The sequence below is a fragment of the Xiphias gladius genome, chromosome 6 (genome assembly GCF_016859285.1).
Source record: "Xiphias gladius isolate SHS-SW01 ecotype Sanya breed wild chromosome 6, ASM1685928v1, whole genome shotgun sequence".
NCBI lineage: Eukaryota > Metazoa > Chordata > Actinopteri > Istiophoriformes > Xiphiidae > Xiphias > Xiphias gladius.
In genome coordinates, this window is record NC_053405.1 from 3378080 (window position 1) to 3399877 (window position 21798).

Consider the following 21798-nt stretch of genomic DNA (forward strand, 5'->3'; position numbering starts at 1 on the left):
GGGTCATTTCCAACGCACGCTGCATGGAGCGGCCTCCGGCGTGATAACCTTCAGACGACTCCCTGCAGTGCCGAGGGAATGGAAAAAGTGGAAGAGGGACGTATGTTCAGTTGCTCTCTGTCGGGCCCATCCTGAGGCTTTTCTTCATTTTTTTCCCCCCTCATTTCTTTCGTCAGCGAGGCTTCTCTCTGGGACTTTTGTTTTCCCCCCTCGGTTGCTGGTGGAGCCACATGACACTAACTGTGATTAAGAGCGATCCAGATGAGTTGTACCTGACTAAATTTTTGCACAGCTCCCTGGGAGATCTTGTCCCTTGACATCTGGACTCGGAGACAAGTGATCATCCTTAACTGTGGATTTAAGAAACCTGTTATTGCAAGAAACACGCAGTGTGATAATGGAACATTTACATTCTACCTGGCGTAGAAACTACCATACAATCAAAAATAACAAATTATCAAATGCAGTAAACCTTCAGCTTTCAACGTTGGTATTATCTTACCTATTGCTGACCTCCAAATTTAGAAAAACTTTACACGTGACTGTGAAAAAAAAGAAATTATACGGAAAAATTAAATCAGTTTATGTCGGAACGGACGTTTCTGACCAGTTCCCTCAAGTGGAATTTATAAGTGAGCTAGATTGATTTCATGTGAGGAGTCATTGGGGCAGTGGGATGTCTTTATAGCAGGAGGGCATCTTGGGCTTCTACTCTACAAGAGCCTCAACTGCTGGTTATTTTCATCATTTTTAAATCTGCGGAAAATTTTTGGTCCATAAATTGTTTCCCAGAGTCCAAGGGGGATGTCAAGCATCAAACATCAGACCGAGTCTGAGAAGCTGCAACCGGACACTGTTTAAAAATGACTAAAATGGTTAATTGATTATCAAATTAGTTGCTGCTGTTGATTGGGTTTGTTTTAACTTTTTTATTTTTACGTACATTATTTGGGGAAAAAAGCTGCAGATAAATATCGAAAATATCTAGTAATCAGATCTTTGATTGCGATATAATTGCGCTTGGGGTAAAAGAAAAAAGCTCCTTCTGCCAGGTCAAAAACACGTTTGTGAAAGTGTTGTTTACCTGCTTGCTGAGGACCTTGTCGTTCTCATTCTGTCCTCCAGCTGAGGAAGTGGAGAGGCTGGCGGCCATGCGCTCGGATTCGCTGGTACCCGGCACACACACGCCTCCCATCCGCCGTCGGAGCAAATTCGCCACCCTGGGACGTCTGTTTAAACCCTGGAAGTGGAGGAAGAAGAAGAGTGAGAAGTTCAAGCAGACCTCTGCAGGTGAGAACCACTGAGAAACCACTGTAAAGACTTTCGTTAGCCACCAGTGCCCCCCCACCCCCCCACAAACGGCTTCACTCACGTCTCTGACAGCAGATAAATGTCTCCCTGTTGCACCTAGCAACAGTGGCCTTGATGAATGGGAGCAGAGAGGGGCAGGCGGTGATAGAGGGGCTGCAGCGAGGATCTTCTATGTATGATTATGGTTATGTAAGGCTGGTAAAGCAGCGACAGGCTTCAGATCAGCTGCTGCCGCCGCTGCTGCTGCTCTGTCAACCAGAACAAGAGGCACTACTGTCCCTGGTTCTTAGTGAACGGTTCGGTTTTAACGTAAAGATTAGTTTTAAGTCAGTCAGATTAAAAAAAATATATATATCTACATGTCACACACACATAATGCACACCACACACTGTTAAAGATACAGGTAATAAAAAGTCACCCTATTTCCATTCAGGGCCTTTAGTCCTCTCTATGGCTGCAGGCAGAAACAGAAAACAAATTAGTAGACGATACGAACAAGCATTGTTTAGTAATATTCCAACCCTAAGCATTAGAGCTAAATTATGAGCCATTTCATTTTGGCCCTTTTTTCTTAAACTGAAGCTACCAGTTAGCTTTATCGTAAGTGCTTTTTGGATGGTCGAGAAACTTCAGAAGCCCGCTCCTCCGCCACCTCTCTGACACCAGAACTGGGAGGTTTGCCTCGGTTCAGAGGACCGACAATCCGACATTCACACCCACCTCCGCGGAGATGGGAAAAGAGCCCGGGTTCGAACTTCTCTGTCCAGCTCTCTCTGGAGATTCTTTACCCCACTGCTTCTTTTTTACACCGCCATTTTCCCCTCTCAAGTGAACACGTGAATTTCAGTGTCAGAACTTCTCTAAGTTGGTGAGTAAATCTCGTCTTCGGCTTGCAAAGCCTCTTTTATGGCTCGGTTGTCATTTGCCTTCAGAGTCTGATTTTTGAAAATGGTGTGTGAATACAAAGCTTTTCAGTTGGATGGAAATCCGAGATGTTGGACATTCACAGTAGCACATGAATGCAGCGTGTGCAGCGTTTCATGAAATCTCATACCCTGCTTTGTAAGTGATGTAAAATAATTGAGAGTTTGACAGTGAAAATCCCAGGTGCCGATCAACGACATGTAGCCAAATGATCCTTGATCCAACAGTCGCTTGTCCCATAAATGTCACGCAAATCCATCTCTCACTATTTTTGAGATGTCATGGTAACAAGGACAGAAATGGCCTCTTTTGTAGACATACAGCGGAAAAAGGTCTCAGTCAAATTGAAATTCCAAAAAGTAAAGAAGAAGAAGAATCAAGTTGCTGTTTAAAAGTAAAGAAGAAGAAGAATCAAGTTATTTACTTTATTTATATTTATTTGACTCGGTTCAGACGTTGTGGCTAAAGGCTGTGAATCACAGCGTTCACCAGAGATGCAAACGCTGCAGCTGTTGTCTCACTCAGCAGGCGACGGTCCTGAGGCGATGGGGGGGCCGGTCTCTCCGGGAGGCGTATGTTCGCTTCCAGGAGCGAATATGCGGCCGGGCAGTAAGCTGTGAAACAGAGGAAAGCGTGTTGTTGGGCGTTGAGAGGGAAAAGCTTTTGTGCCCTGTTGTCAGCTGCCGAAAGGTCGTCATCTGTCGAGCCTCACAGAGGGGAACAGGAAGGAGGAGAGGGTGAAGAAGAGTCTTCCCTTGGCCACCACTCTTACAGCTCCCAGCAGCACTCTGACTTTCTTTTTCTCTTTTTCTCTCTCTCCTCTGCTCTCTCTCAACTCGAACACTTTCATCACATACCACGGCACAACCAACGCAACGTTGTGCCTGTGTTGTGTGGTGCTGGACTCTTGCCATGGTTCAAGTTGTTCGAAAAAGTATGAAATTATGGGGGATGTGGGGTGGTTTATGGGGGAGAGAGAAGAGAGAGAATTTTTTTTTTTTTTTTAATGGGTTTTTTTTTAGGGCAACAGCAATAAAAAAAATAAAATATAGAGAGAGAAGAGATGAAAAAAGAACAAACTGAGTAAAAAGTAAAAAACTTCTTTATTTCTTTTTGTTTTTTCTTGTAAAAAAAAAAAAAACAGATTTTTTTTGGATTTTTTTTTTTTTGGTTGATTAAGATACAGGAAAAAAAAAAAAAACAGAAGAAAAGAAACACCAGCTTCTAACATTTCTCGACTGCCCAGAGAAAGTGTCGGAAGGTCTCGTTGGGCCATAAAACCTGAGAAACTGTCTGGAGGGTAGTTGGGTTTCAGTAGGACCGAGTTACGGTTGTATGCACGCTGACCTGCCTTTCCCACAGTGCTTCATATCGTTTCCCCGTATCGCTCCTTCGGTATCGTCCGGCGGAGTGAATGTCTGTCTCAAGAGGAGAGATCGGCTGAAACCCGATGATCCTCAGCGGCAACACCGTGTCAGGAGCATGGAGCGGTTTGCAGAGCGGCAGAATAAAATCTGAGGAGCGGCGCGTTTAAGGGCCGAACGAAGAGATCCGGGGGGGGGACACGGCATGGCAGGACTGAGAAATACAAGAAAAGCACCAACACTGCAGGGCTGGGGAACATGTTCTGATATCAGTTTATAAAATTCCGTTCTTTAAATGACGGATTCAAAAAAAAAAAAAAATTGGGATATTTAAGTTTTGCTTTTAAGGGTTAAACACAATTCATTGCATTAGGCCAAAAAAAAAAAAAAATACTATTTAAAATAAAAATTGAGAAATAAATTAAAATATGAAAGTTTGAAAAGTGTCAAGACGGCAGGGTCAGCATGGATCATTAGGGCATCAGTGTTCAGTCCACACCTGGATGATCCGGAATCTGCGTGTCAAAAATGCAACAGTCATATTTACAGGGATTATAAAATACCGCGACTCTTCCCCCCCCAGAGAAGCGGCCAGCTGGTAGTGAAGTCTGTGCATGGCTCAAAGGTTCGGTCACAAGGTTGTTACTGGGTAGCAGCAACGATGGAGGCAGCGAGTCCGAGCACACGTCTGCCGCAGCTGGACGCATTCCGCAACGCTAACAACGTTCCCGGCGTCCAGCACACAAGCGGCCCGGCAGCCCCTCTCTTTTTCTTTTTGTTGTTGCTGTTGATGTTGTTGCCGGTTGTTTGACATCATGCCCTTCTCCGCTCCCTCAGTGCTGGAGAGGAAAATGTCCACTCGCCAGAGCAGAGAGGAGCTCATCAAGAAAGGAGTGCTGAAGGAGGTTTACGAGAAAGGTGAGGGTCCAGGAAACGGGGGAGGAATAAAATCGAAACGACTAGTTGGTCGATCAGTTCACTGATTACACAGAAGTTCAATTAAATAATCCATCTTTGGGTAATTTTGTAAAATGTACCGTATAAATTGTGAGGTTCTTTTTTTTCTTTTAACTGCGACAATGAGTTAATTAATCAGTCAATTAGCGAATCGACTAAGTTTGATAATCGATTAATCACTTAAGGCTTTTTTAAAAATTGTTATTTAAGAAACAAACACCATTTGCTGGTTCCATCTTCTCAAATGTGAATGTTAGATCTTTTTCTAAATTGAATATCTTTAGGTTTTGGGCAGAAGAAATCTGAAGACGTCCCTTCGGACTGTGGGAAATTATAACGTTTAGCATTTTCTGGTTCAATCTCGATTAATCAAGAAAATAGTTCGCAGATTGATGGATGATTAAAAGAAATAATCAGTAGTTGCAGCTGTAGTTTTCTTGCGTTTCTCTGTCTGAGGTCACCGTCGGAATATCTTGTGGTCATCAGACTCGGGCAATAATCCAATGTGGCCATTTCACTTAGTCCTCGGTGGAATCAACACGATGTTATCATCCTGGGTCATTGCCTGACAAAATTGTGTTGTTGGAAATTAATTATTCCGAGGCAACTGTAATTTCACGGTGAGAAAAATACGCCACCAAAGCTATGGCTTTTCCCATGTGCGGCTTGTGAGAGATTTTATGAACAAAGCCAGTCATCCATTAGTTAAGAAGCCTGATGTCTTAATTAGTTGTTTTTAAATAAATTATCGTTTCCTATAACTAGGGCTGCAACTGCTGATTATTTCTGTTATCAAATAATCTTTCAATTATTGTTTTGATGAATCGTTTGGTGTAAAATCACAAGTTGTCAGAGCGTCTTCAGATTCCTCGTTGGTCCAACTAACAGTCCAGAAGCCAAAGATATTCAATTTACAGGGACACAAAATGGAGAAGAACGACAGAAAGTCACCTGTGAGAAGCTGGAGTCGGTGAATGTTTGGCTTTTTTTTTCCTTGATAATTTACCTGAGTGATGAATTGATTATCAAAGTTGTTAATGATTCATTTTGTGTCGATCGGCTCACTGGTTGATTGAGTGGTTGGTGTAACGCTACCGGCTCCAAATTGTTAGTAATCTGTTGCCTGATCCACAGTTTCATATTACAAGAAATCGCAAAGCAGAACTCCTCCGTCTTGTCATTTCCGCCCGCCCGTTATTTCCCCTCTTCATCTCTGCCCGCTCCGTCTCCCTCGGCAGACGGCGCGTCCCCGGCCATACAGGAGGAGGTGAAGATGGAGAGCGTCCGTTCTCCGGCGCTCGGCTCTGGCCTGTCGGAGCCTGAAGGCGGTGAGCTGATGGAAGGAGCAGCCGTCGGTAGGCAGCAGAGCCTCGGCACCACTGCCGTCTCATCTCTCGTCTCCCATTGTAGCATAGGACGCCTTTATTTATTTATTCATTCATTCCGGTTCTCTCTTCAGGTCCACTGGAGTTTCAGATGCCGAGCGACGGTGCGTGTCAACAGGACCACGCCCAGAAGTCCAGCCAGGCTCCGCCCACCAAGAAGTCCACTGTGTATCTGGCTGACGGCGCTGAGTCGACAGTCTCCAGGCTCCCGACGCTACACAAACAACCTCCTGCGCTACCACCCAAACCCTTCACCAGGCTACCGAACCACATCACAGGTGCGTTCGCCCTCGTGCACGTTCACGGTTGCACTTCTGACTCTCTGCATGCGCGTCTAAATCTTTCGCACCCCCCCCCCCCCTCTCGGCGCAGACGGTGCCCCGGTGAAGCTGCCATGTATGTCGGTGAAGCTGTCTCCTCCTCTACCTCCAAAGAAGCTCCTGATCTCCGTGCCGGCGGGGAGCACGGAGCCCTCTTCGCTCGCCTTCCAGAAGTGCCCCGCCCCTCCCAGCCACGCTGCGATGGGCGCGCACTCGCTGCAGTACGGGACGCTCCCCGTTCCTCTCCACCCGCCCAGCCGGATCATCGAGGAGCTCAACAAGACCCTGGCCCTCACCATGCAGAGGTTTGAGAGGTGAGGATCGCCCCGGGCCCACGCCGCTCAGCTCGGCTCATCGTCATACTGAACGTTAACCTCGCTGCCGCCCTGTGTGAACCTTGTATCTCCAAAATGTCAGCTTTTTCACAAGCTAAGTAAAAAGCCCTGTGATCAGTCTTGTCACAGTGCATTTCTTAGCTAGCGTTTTAAATGCTTCATTCAGCTAGAGGCTTAGTTTTCTCAACATGTAAAGGAAAATTTAATCCTTCAGTTCAACTGAAAAATTCCAAATCTTTGAAAAAATCTTTTTTCTTGACGTGGGTCTTATTTTCATAGTTGTAGCCAGATTACTATAATGGCAGGATAAGACTACGCAATCTTAGCTCAGTCATCTGTAATACTCAGTGGCGCTTCTCAGTGCTCTCCTGTTATTTCACAACTTCAGCCCGGTTCACGCGACGGCGAGCGCACACCTCTGACCTCTGACCTTTGCCCTTTCCTGCCAAACCCGCAGCTCCATGATGCACGCGGTTCCCACGGTGATGATCGAGTGCGACGACGACAAAGAGAACCTCCCCAACGAGGCGGACTACGAGGACATGCCGGGGATGTACAAGGACGAGGAACAGGAGGACGACGAGGGGGAGGAAGAGGACGACGAGGAGGAGGAAGAGGACGACGAGGAGGAAGATGAGGATGACACCTTGTTTACAAGTATGTGTCTTACTTTCCCCCTGTGGTGTTTGTGGAAGCATCTCCACTGAGCTTTGACCAGTTAATGCTGTAACCAGAAATGGTTTTCCAGCGTCGATTTGTGTCGTCGAACAGTCGCCTGTTGCTATTACTCATCATTTTTAGTTATTCGATGAGCAGACAGTACGTGACTCCGAATGGTTGCACAAGCAGAGACATCACACGTGGTTTGTAGCACTCAGAGCTGCAGTTTGTAATCGGAGACGTGAATTATTTATCTCAGAAGCATTATGTATAAGGTGTATTTAGTTTGTTTATTTTGCACAAGCAGTACACACGTAAGGGGGAAGAGGGATTGTACCGTTGAGAGTTAAAAACTCAGATGGGGCTACGTTGACGTCTTAACAGGAAAAAACAGAACAAGAAAAAAGAAGGTCAAACAATAAGCGAAAGAAAACTTAAAGCTGCAGTAATTCATTTTTTTTGGGGGGGGGCATTAGGGGGCAGAATAACTCCCAGAAGCACACAGCCCTGACGTACCTGATAAACCTGTCATGGTCGACGTGTTAGCAAACAGGTATTTACACATCCAGCTGACACAGTGAGGCATTGGCATCCCAGTGGAGTCTTGTTTGTGTCCGTTTAATGAATCTGAGTTCCATATCCACTCTCCTTTTTTGGCTCTGTTTTGGTCTCCACCAGCTCCTGAGGGGAAATATCAGAGCTCGCTGGCTGAAAACAGCTGCCTGCTGCAGCCGGACACACCGAGGCTGAACCAGACAGGAAATCGTGCCGTAAAACCAAAATAATGAGCTTAAAGAGGCTAAAAGAGCTCCACAGAGCTGCAGAGTTGGCGAAAACTCTCCGTGGGCTTGTTACTGCCAGTGGCTCCTTTCACATTCCAGTCACTTCATTAATTGTTCTTAAAAAACAATTAATGTGTGGTTTTATATATATATATATATATATATATATATTATATTATATTATATTATAAAAAGCACTCCCAAGAGTGAGCCGCCAGTTTAGACCAGAACCGTGAGGGAAAGCGGAGGGTGTGGAGGCAGATTCATGAGCACGTTCTGAAAACAACGGGAAGTTAGTTATTTCAGTTTGGCCCGTCTACCAACACGCTCAGCTGTTGGAGCAGCAGAAGCTTTGACACGGCTCATGGAGGCAATTAACGTACTTAAGATCATTCTTCTTGGAGTCCTAACTCAGTCAAATCTAAACACACAGACATGATGCACGTGTTTTTAGATTCTGTGTGACTTACACATCTCTCTCCATGAGTCCACTCAGAAATCAAAGAAAAAAAAAAGACACTGCTCATAAAGGTTTTCAAAGTCCGACAGTTTAGCTATTAGCAGCTCCCGTTAGAGCATTAGTTAAATTGATCACAAGACGGAGACCAGATGGATCTGGATCCGACTGATTAGCCTTGGAAACCCTCAAGTTAAACCAATAAAATGGAAAAGCAGAAATAAAAAACTGATGCTTTGTGCCAAAAAAAAAAAATTATACAGGCTTCTTAGAGTCATCCTATAAAATGAAAGTTCAGTCCAACCCAGATCTGCGCAAACTAAAATGACAGCGAATGTTAACCGGACACATCCGCTTCCCTTTTTGTATGATCACTGTAGGCACACTGGCCATGAAGGTCTTACGAAAGGACTCTCTGGCCATCAAGCTGAGTAACCGTCCATCGAAGAGGGAGCTGGAGGAGAAGAACATCCTGCCTCTGCAGTCGGACCAGGAGAGACTCGAGTCCCGGCAACAAACGGCCACCAAGCTGACCAGGTGAGCTGCCGGATCGACAACGCGCGCGCTGAGATTTTTACCGGCACCGGATCACCGTCCTGCGAGAAGGCGAGATGACCGCTCGCGCACACGTTGCCACACGTGCAGGCCCAGTCGCCCGCAAAGTGCTTAAAGCCACGTGAGCTGTGATAGATTTGACCTGGCTCCTGTAGGGAGCAGAGGATGGATGATGAGTGTTAATGGAGGGAGGAAGGAGAGCGATTAAAGCCGAAGAAGCAGCACAAGTAGAAGCGAGGAAAACAGAAACGGGAGTGGAGGTGCAGAAAGCATGCGCTGACGCAAGCACGTTTTCTAAAATAATCATATGACATTAACTCCAATCATTCCTAGTGTAGAATTATTCAAACAAACTACTAAAAGAATTAATTTATGTAACAAAATATCTTGTTTTTTGGCTCCACAATGTCTCTTACATCTTATTTGAGAGTACAGGATCAGGCAAATGTTTACAGACACTGAAAACAGAGGTGCGACCAATGATTTTCAGCAAATTTTCTCTACCAATTAATTATTATTTTCAAATAATAATAATTTTTAAAACCGCAACCAGAGCTTTTGACTTGATCTTCAGTTATATGACATAACTCAAATAATGATGGTAAATATTTGCTTCCTTACCAGAGGCCAGGTGGACGTCCTTAGAATTCCTCAACAAAGGGCAAAAACCCAAATCTATTCAACATTCAGTGACATGAAACAAAGAGGAAAGAATAAAATCCTCACATTTAAGAAGGCGGAACCGGAGGAGGTTTGACCGTCAACTAAACTGTCTCAGCACCAACTGAATATTACCTTTATGACGCCTGGAGTGAATCTAGTCAAGTCAAGTCACTCATCAGGTCAGCCGATGAGGTGTGTGACATAATGTTTGGGCACTGGCCGAAGCAGGAAGCGCCTCGATGAAAGTTCCTCTTTGACCTTATGTCGCCGCCCGATGTCACATACTGTGTGTATCATACATTAAATGGAAGCGAAAAAGTGAAAAGTGAGGTTGGAAAAAGTGGCGGCTTAAGGGCAATAATATACTCCCATTATGTTACATTAGGAACATATTAGGAAAATAGCGGTCACACTGGTGCCATTTACCCTGAGACACATGCACTGTGAACGCGTGTTCGCCGCCTCTGAGGAACTCGCTCCTGTTCTCGCTCGCTGTCGGTCTTCCTACTCAGCGGTGTGAATCACTTTGTCCCCTCTGCAGACGCCGTAAATTCACAAAATACAACCTCATAAAAGGTGACGCTGCATGCACAGTCAGCGTGTCCGCTCAGTCTGTCCACAGGAGCAAAATCACTGCCGTGCCCAGGATGTCGTACGAGTCGAGCGCAGTGAAGATGATCTGAAAGCACAGACACACACACACACACACATGGACAAAAACATTACAAGCATATAGAAATAGGTTTCCTGGAATAGACGTGTTTTCCTATTTTTCCCAGGCGGTTGAGTCAGAGGCCGACAGCAGAGGAGCTGGAGCAGAGGAACATACTCAAACGTAAGTCACTTTACAGACTCTAAGACAAACACTGATCATCCCTGTGCGTGTTCATGGTTCTTTTTCTTCTCTTTTTTTTTTTCCTCTGTCGTTCCCTCCAGCTCGAAACGATCTGGAGGAGCAGGAGGAGAAGAGGGAGATCAAGAGACATTTGTCCAAGAAGGTAAGACAGAGAAGGGAAGGACACACAGTCTCCGATTAGAGGACACATCAGTGCAGTGGTTTTACACGTTCGTGAACCCAGCTGGAAATGTGAACATGGTTGCCACGGTGACCGAACTGCCACCCTTCACATTGCAGCCCTTTTGAAAGGATGATAGTATCAGTTACATCATCCTCTTATTCTGTGTGTGTGTGTGTGTGTTTTATCGTCTCCATCTCAGGGACGAATAGCAGCTGCCACAGTAAACCACTGCTCCGCTGCAGAGCAACAGTCACTCGCTATCTAGACTTTTTTCCTCTTTATTATTTGATATTGATTTTTACACTTTGTCCTTAAAATGTTATTTGAACGCAATCTTTTTTTTAAATTTAAGTTATATAGTTTTTTTTTCTAGTTTTGTCTCTGAGAATATTTTCTAATTAAAACAACTGAATGTATGGATGGAATTTGGTGGGAAATGAGGACATGAGCCAATTAACAAGTGATTAATTTTGGTGGTGATCAAGGTGCAGAGAGAGATTTGTTAAGGTGCATTTTTGAACATTTTCACCCTTGTGTTTGCATTAAAAGCAGTCATGCAATACATGTGCTATACATCATAATATAGAGTAAATATACGTACTTCATTGCAGAGCCAAATCCAGACGCAGATTTTGTACAAGGACATTAACAGTTTCCATTAAAATATATTGTTAAAATTATTATTTTAACTTAAAAACATAATTATATACACTACAGTGTACTGCACATAGAAAAAAAGGGTTTTCTCATATTTTTTACACCAACAAAGAGAAATGAACCTGTTACCAGACGCCCCTGCAGAAGCCTGAAACTAATGTACCCAAATTAAAAAGGTTACTGTGCTTCAACCCTTTTGATTCCAGTCATAACCCTGGTCTCCTTTGAAAGGCACCTGTTTAAGTTTTACAACCAAAGCGTCAGGCTGAGTCTTTGGAACCAGAGTTGCGGAGGCACAAGCGCAGTAGGAGTGGGGTTAATGTTTGGGGTTCCTAAAATGCTTTGCATAGCTAGAGTGAGGAGACTCAGAGCCTTCAAACGATGAATAATTTGACATGGTTCTATGGATATTTAGTCCTGTACAGACCAAAACACACCTAAAATAAACACGACTCTCTAACGTTGGTTGTCTTTTTTTCGCAGATAGAACTTCCTTAGCAAGAACGGTAATAATTAGTAATTACTGGACGTAACACTCTTCCTTTCTTCCACCTCCCTGCAGCTCAGCCAAAGGCCGACAGTAGAGGAGCTGAGGGAAGCAAAGATCCTCATCCGCTTCAGCGACTACGTGGAGGTCGCCGAGGCTCAGGACTACGACAGGAGAGCAGACAAGCCATGGACTCGGCTAACAGCCGCTGATAAGGTTAACTTAAAACCACGGACTCGATTCACGTGGGATTCAAGTTGTCTCTACATATATATACTGTATGTAAATAATGTGTGTGTTTTTATTTGTGTGTCGTTCAGGCTGCCATAAGAAAGGAGTTAAATGAGTTCAAAAGCACAGAGATGGAGGTGCACGAGTCGAGCCGTCACCTGACCAGGTAGAGACTACCGGCCGCACGGTGCTGTAAAGCCCGTTACACATCAGACAACTGACCGTGTGATACACACTGAAAATCGAGAGACAGTTGTGCCAAGCCAAGATCATTATTAGTTGTGGGGCAAAACTGTGAAGTTTATCCTGAGATTGGCACCAGAGGAGAGGTCATGCTGTTAAATCCGAAGGGGCTTATCCTCTCTCCGCCGGCCATTTTAAGAAATCTCAGATTACAATGTGATGATAACCTTTATCAGAACAATGTGCACTTTGTCATTTGCAGCCGCGTTGTTGTAATGAGGTTAGTCGGGGAATTTCTGACAGTCACGGTATCTCCCATCTGGCAAAAAGAGCAGGGCCACCAACGCTGACTTTTGAACTAGTAAAGTTGATTTATCTTAATATAAAGGAGCTAATACATTAGACCAGACTGATGTATCGGTCGGCTGATGCAGAAAAAGATGCTTGGGGTAATTTAGAAACGGTGAAAACACATAAGTAAATTAATCTCAAACAAAGAGAAAAGATGCTTTGCACCAAATTTAGCGACTAGCTAATTTCCATTTGTAGTCTCTGGGCAGGTGAACAGAAAGGGTAAAACAGAGCAAAACCTATCATCTCCAGTACAAATGAACCAACATCCTACCAACCTGTGTATAATATATAATATATTGGCCGATATCAGAAAGTATTTACTATACACCGACATTTAGCACGTTAGCATCAAGCCCAGACAACAGCTGAGGCCGATCTGGAAATTGTTCATTAGTTTTAGGCGGGTCGTCCTTTTTGTGACCTGAAATGAAAATGTTCACCTGTTGGTGGTGGTGCTACGTGAAAAGACAGGAGATTCATGTTAATTTGAATGGGTTTTTCCCCCCATTATGTTTTCTCCCCGCAGGTTTCATCGGCCATAAATTGGCTCAGTCAGACCTCAGCCATGCTTCTGTAGTCCCACAGAAGCCTCAAGCGCTCAGACTCCTACTTGCCGCCCTCGTACTGCTACCTGCTGCCCTTTCCAGCGTAGGACTTCAAACTGAGACTAGACTCAACACAACGTGAGTTTGAGCCACCACAGGAAACGGAAGCAAAAAAAAAAAACAAAAAACCTTTCAGATGGATTGAACTCTTGGCTGTTGTCTCCTCTCAGTGGAGAGTTTACAGACTTCTTGAAATCCAAAATCTTTTAATTGTCTTTTTCTTTTTTTCCTTTTTTTCTTTGATGATGATGAAGAGGTGGCGGTATGTTAGCTCTGCAGCACTTTTTTTTTGAACAAAGCTTCTGGAAGTAAAACACACAATCTTGTGCCAATTTCAAGGATGGGAACAGTAGGAGGCGAAGATAGGACTTTTTTTTTTTTTTTTTTTACACAGGGCTTGTTTTCTTGCCTTTCACCATGGTCTCACTCTCCTTTCCTAACTGGACTTAATCTTTCCTCGGGGGCTTGCTTGTGTTGGCACAGTTTTATTCCACAGATGACATCTCAATGATCGTTTATCTCTTTTTGCCAGAGGAATGAAAATATTTACAACAGCTTATGCTGGTGTAGGCAGCTGAATCTTATGCCAAAACGTCCTAAAATCCTGATCAACATCCCAAAATGGTTCTTCAAAGCCTGTAACCGTACAAATTACGATCTCCTAACACATTAACGTCATTCAACTGAGCAATAATTTCAGATTTTCTCATTTGTCCATCTGTTGATGGGCTGCATTCAAGGGCTCAGACACTTTTCAGACTTCAAATCCCCGATTTAAACCAAAGCAACTCGACTTGCTGTTGAAGTCGTGACCCTGAATGCAGCCCAGAGCGACGGCTGTTGAGAGTGGAAGTAACTCACAGTCTCACTGTGCCTACAGTATTGTTTACAGGGATTTAAAATTTTCCAAATTCACTCGTTTCATTTGATACAGAATATTATCTGTAGACACAGTAAAATGTTGCCTAACTCTCTGCTGAATAACAAGAAAGTTGACTTTTTTTTTTGTATTTCATTGTTCGGTACAACATATGAAAACCCTGCCACCTTTTTGTTTGTTTTTTTGTTTTTTTTTTAATTGTTTACAGTCCATAGTAGGTCCATGTATTGAACGTTATGACCATATTACTGGGAGAACTTGTTGCTCTGTTGTGTGTGGGCGTGTGTGTGTGCGTGCGTGTATGCTTGTGTACAAGAGGCAGTAATATTACTGTTGCTTGTACATTTGAAATGTTTTCAGAGAAATATTCTCAGAATTCTAAGACATGTAAATAGCAAAGAAAGTAAACAAGACTTTTCAAATGTTTTTGTAAAGCAGAAAAAACTGCATGTGGATATTAATTTATTGTGAGTCTTCTATGATGTATGCAGTTTCTTAAAGAAAGAAACTTATTAAAAAAAAATAAGTTTGCTTCCTTGTCTTTTTCCGAACAGGTTTTCACACATAACACGATTCCGTGACCTCCTTCAGCATCCTCTCTGTACAGTAGCCATTCTTAGTGTTCATGTCTCCCCAGTACAGTGTGTCATATTCTTTGGGGAAAGCTGGAAGTTGACTGGTCAATATGGAAAGTGGTTCCCAAAGTCACCAGCTTATCAAAAGTAGCCCGTGATGAGTTTCCAGTTCAGTCAAGCGGAGAAAAAGCCCCACGGACAGTGAGCGCCAGTCTGTCAGTCTCTCAGCGGTCTCGAGAGGAAGTCCTGGTGGATTCTGGGAAAGCATCTCACCTCCTGTCCCAAATTTCCCATGGGTCCCATGTGGCTAGACAGCGTGCACCAGGGTGCCACAATATTTATGCCACAAGTCGATGGCTTTAGTCACGATAGCGTCTGTGTTTTCCTGCGGTATCTGGCAGAAGAAAGGTTACCGAGAGTTTACATAAAAGGTGCCGACTATGAGGAACACAAAAACATAGCAGTGTTTTGCTCCCGTTTACTCACATTGCACAAAAACTTGATCACGCGTTCAGGCCGGTTGATGCCCATCAACACGATCTTGTAGCTCAGCAGAATCTCCAGGGCAACAAACACCAGAATCTTACAGGAGCCGCTGATCACTTTGTCCCAAACTCTTCAAAAAAAAAAAAACATTGAAGGGTTCGGTTAAATTGACCAGTCGAAGGCATCTATGGTCAGGAGGGTACAACAAAGCTGTCTTCAGTATGTAACAGGACTGTGAAACTAACTTTCAGAAGGCGTGAAAGTTGAATGCTTGGGTGAGATGTGTATCTGAGCCTAGTAATGGTGAGTAAAAAGACATGCTGTCTTTAGACTCTAAGTCTGCAGCTTTCAGGCATGTTTACACTGAGCACAGAGTTCACATATTCAGCTCTGGTGTGTATTCCACTTCTGTGGGAATCAACACAAGCTCCTGTTGTTTCATCTGATCCTTTGTTCCTGTGCCTGGTAAGATATCTGCATCAAGTCAACCGCTGCGACACGGCTTGTTGAGCCTTTGCATCGCTCCACCTATGGTGTTAATCATTACTGGTGTAGCAGGTTTCTTACTTACCCTTTGTTCACACATACGGACTCACAGACAGGCCTGTTATGGTGCCATTCACTGTCAATGGAACTTGGAAATAAACTCCTGGCTCCAAAAGACGCCCAGTGGCCATTTAGAGGCACAATGTGGAGAAGCTGAGAAAGCTTCAGATTCATACAATTGTCCTCGAGACAGTCAATCATGCTTGTTTTGATTCCCTCAAACGTGAACAGTTGTTTTTCCACTCCTCAACTGATTAAAGTACCTTAAACAAAGTAGTGGGAAATAGTCAATTTTTCTACGATGTAACTTGAATAAGACACATGCTGCACAGAAACAAAACCCTCAGGAAATGAACCATTTCACTGTGCACTGGTATAGTGGCAACATAAAAATACTGCCCAATCAGAGCCAAGTATGTAAATTTAAGGCTTGTGGAAGGCACAAAGAAAAAAAAGAAAAAAAAGCCATGTGTGTGAAGAGCGGGTAAAATGCCTGACATCCTGCTGATTCTTTCTCTCTTTGTAGCCTGCCAGCAGCACAGATCCAGGCATAAATCTGGCAGAAAGAGCGTCCTAAAATAGTAACAACTCTGGGCTGCTACAAAAAATATTTTCAAGACATCGGATGGATCCTCACTGTATATTTGCTGAGTTGAAACATGCTACCGTGGTGTACAGCGGTGAACTGACCTCTGCAGGCTGGATTCCGGCAGGCAGCCGGCGAAGCAGCGTCTGAACCAGAGGCCGTAGGGCAGCTGGGCCAGGGCTCCGGCGTTCTTCAGATGGTTCAGCAGTCGAGGTTCCTCCTGACTCAGATAATGCTCCAGGCTCTTTGGCTGCACCACAACAGACCAGATGGAACAGGAGGAAACAACAAAGTCCTAATTCATGGTGACGCACATAAAAAAATAATGTGATCCCAACCCCTGAGTCATGAGAACTTTGTCACAGTAATTCTGGCATTTTATAAACTAAATTTACACCCTGACTCCTCGCATGTTTTGTATCTTTCTCATCACTGAGCGCCATGACGCATGTGCAAAACTACACCACCACTATAAAGGAAATACCTTTGTTTAAATGTAGAGTAACTCCTGAAAACTTGCCGATAGAAGGCCTTCGATTCATTTTGCTTTACAAATACAGACCGTTTCACTCTGTAAACAATAACACCTCTGTTGTAATTAGAAAACCCTTGTCAACATCTGGTTTTGAAGCCGTTGCCCTGGAAAACAATACAGTCTCTGTGGGAAGCAGAAACACAATAGAACCTCCATTTTAGAGTTTTGCTTGTTTAAAGCATGTTCCATCCATTGATGGAGCCAAAAGTTACGAAAGAATTTCGAGGTCGATTTCCTTAAAAACTACATTTTCACTGATAACGTCACACGTCCTTACAAGATGGGGTATTGAGTCGCCGAACTTTGTGTGGAACTGATTGACGAAGCACTTGATCAGCCAGTAGCAGTCGACGGGATCGTCTACGATCTCCTCCATGGCTCTGCTGATGGAGAGGAAGTCCTCGTTTTCTTCATCCTGGAAAAAAACAAAACCACAATATCAGACACTACAGCATCAGAGAATGAAGGAAGCAACGAGGAACTCAAGTATCAGCAGCCAGTGAAGAACAGTGAGAGTCGTATTTATCATAACGACAGAATTATAAAACTATAAAATAAAACCACAACCTGGGTCTCATTTATCAATCAAATCACATTCTGACAATGAATCATCTTTGCAAAGTGTTACACTGTGTGTCAGAACTTTGAGAGTAACGTAATTTTTAAAAATAACAAAAATAGTCTGGAGCAAAAGTACAGAGGAATATTGTTATTTTTATATTATTTTTACATACCTTCCAAAAAAAACATTGTGGTTCACACAGACCTACATAGATTCTGACTTGAAGCATTTCACAAATGTGACCTAATTGGTCTGTAAAGAGAGACCTCTAGAGGGAGATTCCCACTGCCAAAATGTAACTGCGTGGTTTCCCTGTTTAATAATGGACCCAAATAAATTGAATTAATCAGTTAATGATGTGGCATTGAAAAGGAAAAGGGCTGTTTCCCTGGTTATGACTTTAAGTGATGTTATAACATGAATCTTTGGGTAGTCTGCTTACAGTATTATCAGCCTTGTGGTAACCAATCGTTTTCCACTCCGGCTCCAGGATTCTTTAATTGATTTCGCAATGAAAAGCTTCGGGCTGACCTCAAATATCTGTGGGCCGGCTTAACAGCGAGCCATCCATTAATTCCAGTGACTTCAGTAAGCAACAGCATGAGCCACGGTTTGACATTTGATGGCACTAAAACCATTAACCATCAGATTATGCTCCTAAAAATGCTCATAGATGCATCTTAAAAAAAAAAAAAAAGGAGGAAAATTAACAGACATACAGATCTGAATAAATGCAACCACGAGAGACGCATTCACAGCCGTTCTCAGACCACGGCTCTACTCTCTGCATGGTTGATGCGTTATGTGTAAAACGGTTCATATGGGTGCTTTTAATATAAACAACAATATACGAAACTGAAACAACAACAGACTCCAACAGTCGTCGTGGATTCCATAAATCCATACATCCGAAATTCGCACCATTGCACCTGTTTGTGTCACCGACTACAAAACTCTACACACTTCCATTCTGTTCTTGCGACTTCCCATTGTGGGTCACATCAGTGTCACATTCCCACTTTGTTTTCTAATTAGTTCCACTTAAAGCCGTCCGCTGCGCTTCTATAACACAACTGTCCTTTCACGTTTTGAATAATTCGAACCCAATCTTGAACTTTGATCGAGGTCACCATACATCATCTTAAGTACTTCTTACGGTTTATCAGTGTCGGATAAGACGATATTACTCTAGTTGTTGTCCTTACCGGGGGTGTGGTCTCGGAGCACCGCGGGAGCACCTGGCTCTCCAGCTGGAACATGCGCAGGTAGACGTGGGTGGAGGGTGTGGAGGAGTTGATGTACCTCATGACCTCCAGGGCCTCCAGGATGTCCTGGTACTGCTCCCTCCTGTAGCCTCCGACCAGAGCGTGAGAGTCGCCGTGGGGTGGCAGGATGCCTGCGGGAACATGAGAGAGGAGATCAGGGAGGGTGGACACTAGCCAAGGAGAGTTTTCACTGAATAAAATGAATAAAACTGTAGAGGGTTTTTCCCATTGTCCTGTCCCAGGTAGCTTACATTATAAAACCAAAATGACTCCTACCATTATCAAACATACCCTTTACATACATTATCGTGGAGTATAAAACACAGAAAGGCAGCTCTGTAACCATGTACACGCAGAGTCCACTCAAAGTACATGCATATTTTTATACAGTGGCTAAAAATTCAGTTGTATCAAAACCGACAGTAACTGAAACATTTCAATGAATATTAAAGAATAGATCTTAGTTTATGATCGACGCTAGATTTTACCCATATTCACCTCGTCCTGTCTGCTCAGTTACAGGAGCAGGATTTGGGACTCAACCTCTTATACTGTGTGCTACAGGTTCATGTGCGTTTCTTACCCAGTAGTACCTTCCACACGTGGATCCTATACATGGAGGGGAGGGGGAACCTCTGACTGAAGGTGCTCAGCTTTTCCAGATCTGTTAGAGAGTAAGACCCATCCTGTTATTTCATCAAAACTCATCCACAACCCGACCGTGCAGAAATAATGTGCAAACAGGTGGTGGGACAATGTAATGTGATAACACTGGTATTTTCTCAGTCACACTTAAAGTGGAGACGCCCATAAAGTTCAGCTGTGACAACATGGTTTTCATTCCACAGATTGTTTAATTTGTGACGCTCGTACACAGGCACCATGTGCGCCCACACACGGAGCGGTACTTTCATGTATAAATAAGTATGCAAATGGGATAAGAGAGGAAACCGTAATAATTAAGATTTTTGATAAATCCTGCTCAAAGCCGCACACACGCAGTTTCAAATTTATTAACGCTGCCTCATGTGATGTAGCTGTAATCAAACGTTTGGGCGTCCCTGGGAAAACTGCATGTACTGTTGACTTTTGATGCAAAAAGAAGTAAATACAACCTCCGCAGCAAAAAATTGGCCTTTCTTCAAATGTTCTGAACATTTTTTACTTCATGAATTAAAAAAATGAAAAAGAAGAAAATAATGTAACAGTAATTGGGGAATGTGCAAAACTTTGGGCACCCTACTTAGTCAGTACTTGTTAATTTTCCAAAGCAGACCTCAAAATCCACCATGAACTTCTTCAAGAAACACAGGCTGAAGCCTTTGGAGCTATTATTAACTGGGATGTGTTTATTGTGTATTCCTGTGTGTTTCTGATGTGATATGTGTTGCTTGTAATGCGTACACATGCGATTCAGGGCTGCAGCTAACGATTCTTCTAATCATCGATTAATCTATCGCTTCTTTTCTCGATTAATCGATTCGTTGCTTGGTCCGTGCTGTGTCCGAAAACGTTGGGATGAAAAAATGCCCATCCCAGATTTCCCCCGGCCCGAGGGGGAAGTCTTCGGGTGTCCTATTTCGTCCAGTGAACAGTCCAAAACCCGACCCTGCTGACTTTATGGAAAGAAGGAAATTCTCACGTTTGAGAGGCTGAAACCGGTGACCTTTGGCACATTGTCTCCTTTAAACCACCAAAACCCAGCATGTATGGCAGGTTGACAACTCTGCGCGTTGGTGGATTTAAACGTTTACCTACCCAGAGGATTGTCCTTGAGCAGTATTTCCAGCGATTTCTTCTCCTCCACGCCTCTGAAACCCACCTTCTCATAATATGCCGAGCGGAAATTTCTCTGAGGGTCGTCAGCCATGGTGACACCTGCACATCATTTCCAACATGTTAAACTTTACTCCTTTTTTTATAATGTGACATAAACTGTTTTACGTCTGTACAGACAATGTAGCCTGAAACGACCTATTTTGGTTTTGGCTGTGACAAAAAATCGGGGCAAACGAGGATACAAGCGGGGCTGACAACGACAGAGCCCTGCAGTCTTTAATGTAAATAAATTATAACACGTATGTGTCGGCGGAGTGGAGTCACAAATGTTTACCGAGTGGCTCCTACCTTGGGTTTTTTCAACCACGTTTCCCAAACCGGACCAGGTGTCTACCTACCGCCTCCGGCTAGCTGCGACATAGCTTCAGCCAACAAGCTAACGCCGGCTGGGGATCCGGAGACCGGAGACCGGCGACCGGAGACGTTTTTGTGCTGTAACGTTAACTTTTAGCTACGAGACCACGGCGTGACATCCAGCTTGACGCCACCGGGGCAGCGCCGAGGCCCCAATGCCCATAAAGAAATCGATGCCGCGGTCCTGCTACACACGCTAGCGACCGTGGTCGTTATCAAAACACTTCCGGGTGGCACTATCAAAATAAAATCCTCGCAGTAAAACCGAGAGAAAACCTGTCGATACTAGGTGGCACACAGAGGTTTGTATGTTTGCAAAAGAAAAGAAAAAAAAAAAATCCAAACCAACTCAGCCATAATATTCCGCCCCTGAAATGTCTTTCTCGAGGCATGCCTACTGTAAAAGTGATTTACACGTAAGGAAGCGAATGGCAGAAGCATCCAAAATGCCTTTTCTCGAGATTTGCTCTTCACTGGGAATAAGCACTTTTACAAAACTAGACGAGGGGCCGTGGACAACGCAGCTCTCCCTCCACCTTCAACTCGTGCTTTAAGGTACAAGGCGACCACGGAGGGAGGTCATTGACCGCAGCTTAGTTGAGAATCCCTGAATAAGACAAGTTCTTAATGAGTCGTAAATAGACTTAAGACTATAATTGGAGGTATTGTGGGTAGTTATGAACATCAATTTCAGTGTGTAAGCTGCTGCACACCCCATTAAAATAACAGACCTATACTGCATCTTGTTTTGTGTTATTACCTGTTTCATATGCAAGTACAGTACATGTATTTATATGTGTATATGTTCATGCATACACGGATATGTATGTAATCTTGTTTTTGTTTGTTTTTTGATTTATATCATTTATATTATTCAGTGAATTTGTTTGAGCCAGTTCTTTCTCCATGGTCTCCAGAAA

At 43.8% G+C, this 21798-nt stretch overlaps 2 protein-coding genes across 7 annotated transcripts in view; one reads left to right on the forward strand and one right to left on the reverse strand.

The window, feature by feature from the left end:
• Positions 1–16403, forward strand: part of phactr1 (phosphatase and actin regulator 1) — a 40528-nt gene extending 24125 nt beyond the window's left edge. For 3 of the 4 annotated variants that reach the window (XM_040129082.1, XM_040129080.1, XM_040129083.1), the window contains exons 2-13: positions 1126–1290; positions 4438–4518; positions 5796–5912; positions 6017–6220; positions 6315–6576; positions 7055–7254; positions 8877–9033; positions 10494–10549; positions 10651–10712; positions 11953–12093; positions 12198–12274; positions 13172–14450. In XM_040129082.1, the coding sequence (XP_039985016.1) occupies positions 1152–1290; positions 4438–4518; positions 5796–5912; positions 6017–6220; positions 6315–6576; positions 7055–7254; positions 8877–9033; positions 10494–10549; positions 10651–10712; positions 11953–12093; positions 12198–12274; positions 13172–13187 (1512 nt within the window). In that variant the 5' untranslated portion in view covers positions 1126–1151 and the 3' untranslated portion in view covers positions 13188–14450. Of the gene's footprint in view, positions 1–1125; positions 1291–4437; positions 4519–5795; positions 5913–6016; positions 6221–6314; positions 6577–7054; positions 7255–8876; positions 9034–10493; positions 10550–10650; positions 10713–11952; positions 12094–12197; positions 12275–13171; positions 14451–16263 lie in introns of those variants that run through there. The other variant, XR_005707593.1, reaches the window with a different exon arrangement.
• tbc1d7 (TBC1 domain family, member 7) lies at positions 14553–21142 on the reverse strand. 3 transcript variants are annotated; one of them, XM_040129084.1, is made up of 8 exons: positions 20863–21141; positions 20444–20563; positions 19269–19349; positions 18626–18816; positions 17136–17273; positions 16428–16573; positions 15192–15321; positions 14553–15099 (listed from the first exon to the last, which is right to left on the reverse strand). In XM_040129084.1, exons 1-8 carry the CDS (start codon positions 20882–20884, stop codon positions 15013–15015), a joined length of 915 nt encoding a protein of 304 aa, XP_039985018.1. In that variant the 5' UTR covers positions 20885–21141; the 3' UTR covers positions 14553–15012. The 3 variants fall into 3 exon arrangements, with proteins under 3 accessions (XP_039985018.1, XP_039985019.1, XP_039985020.1); XM_040129085.1 differs by having other exon boundaries at positions 20813–21140; XM_040129086.1 differs by lacking the exon at positions 20444–20563 and having other exon boundaries at positions 20863–21142.
• Positions 21143–21798: the final 656 nt, after the last annotated feature.

Coding starts and splice junctions, on each gene's coding strand:
- tbc1d7 (XM_040129084.1), bottom strand. CDS start 20,884: ATGTCGCAGCTAGCCGGAGGCG. Junction 17,274..18,625: donor GCTCCGAGACCACACCCCCG/GTAAGGACAACA, acceptor GTTTTTTTCCAG/GATGAAGAAAACGAGGACTT. Junction 15,100..15,191: donor TGATCAAGTTTTTGTGCAAT/GTGAGTAAACGG, acceptor TTCTTCTGCCAG/ATACCGCAGGAAAACACAGA.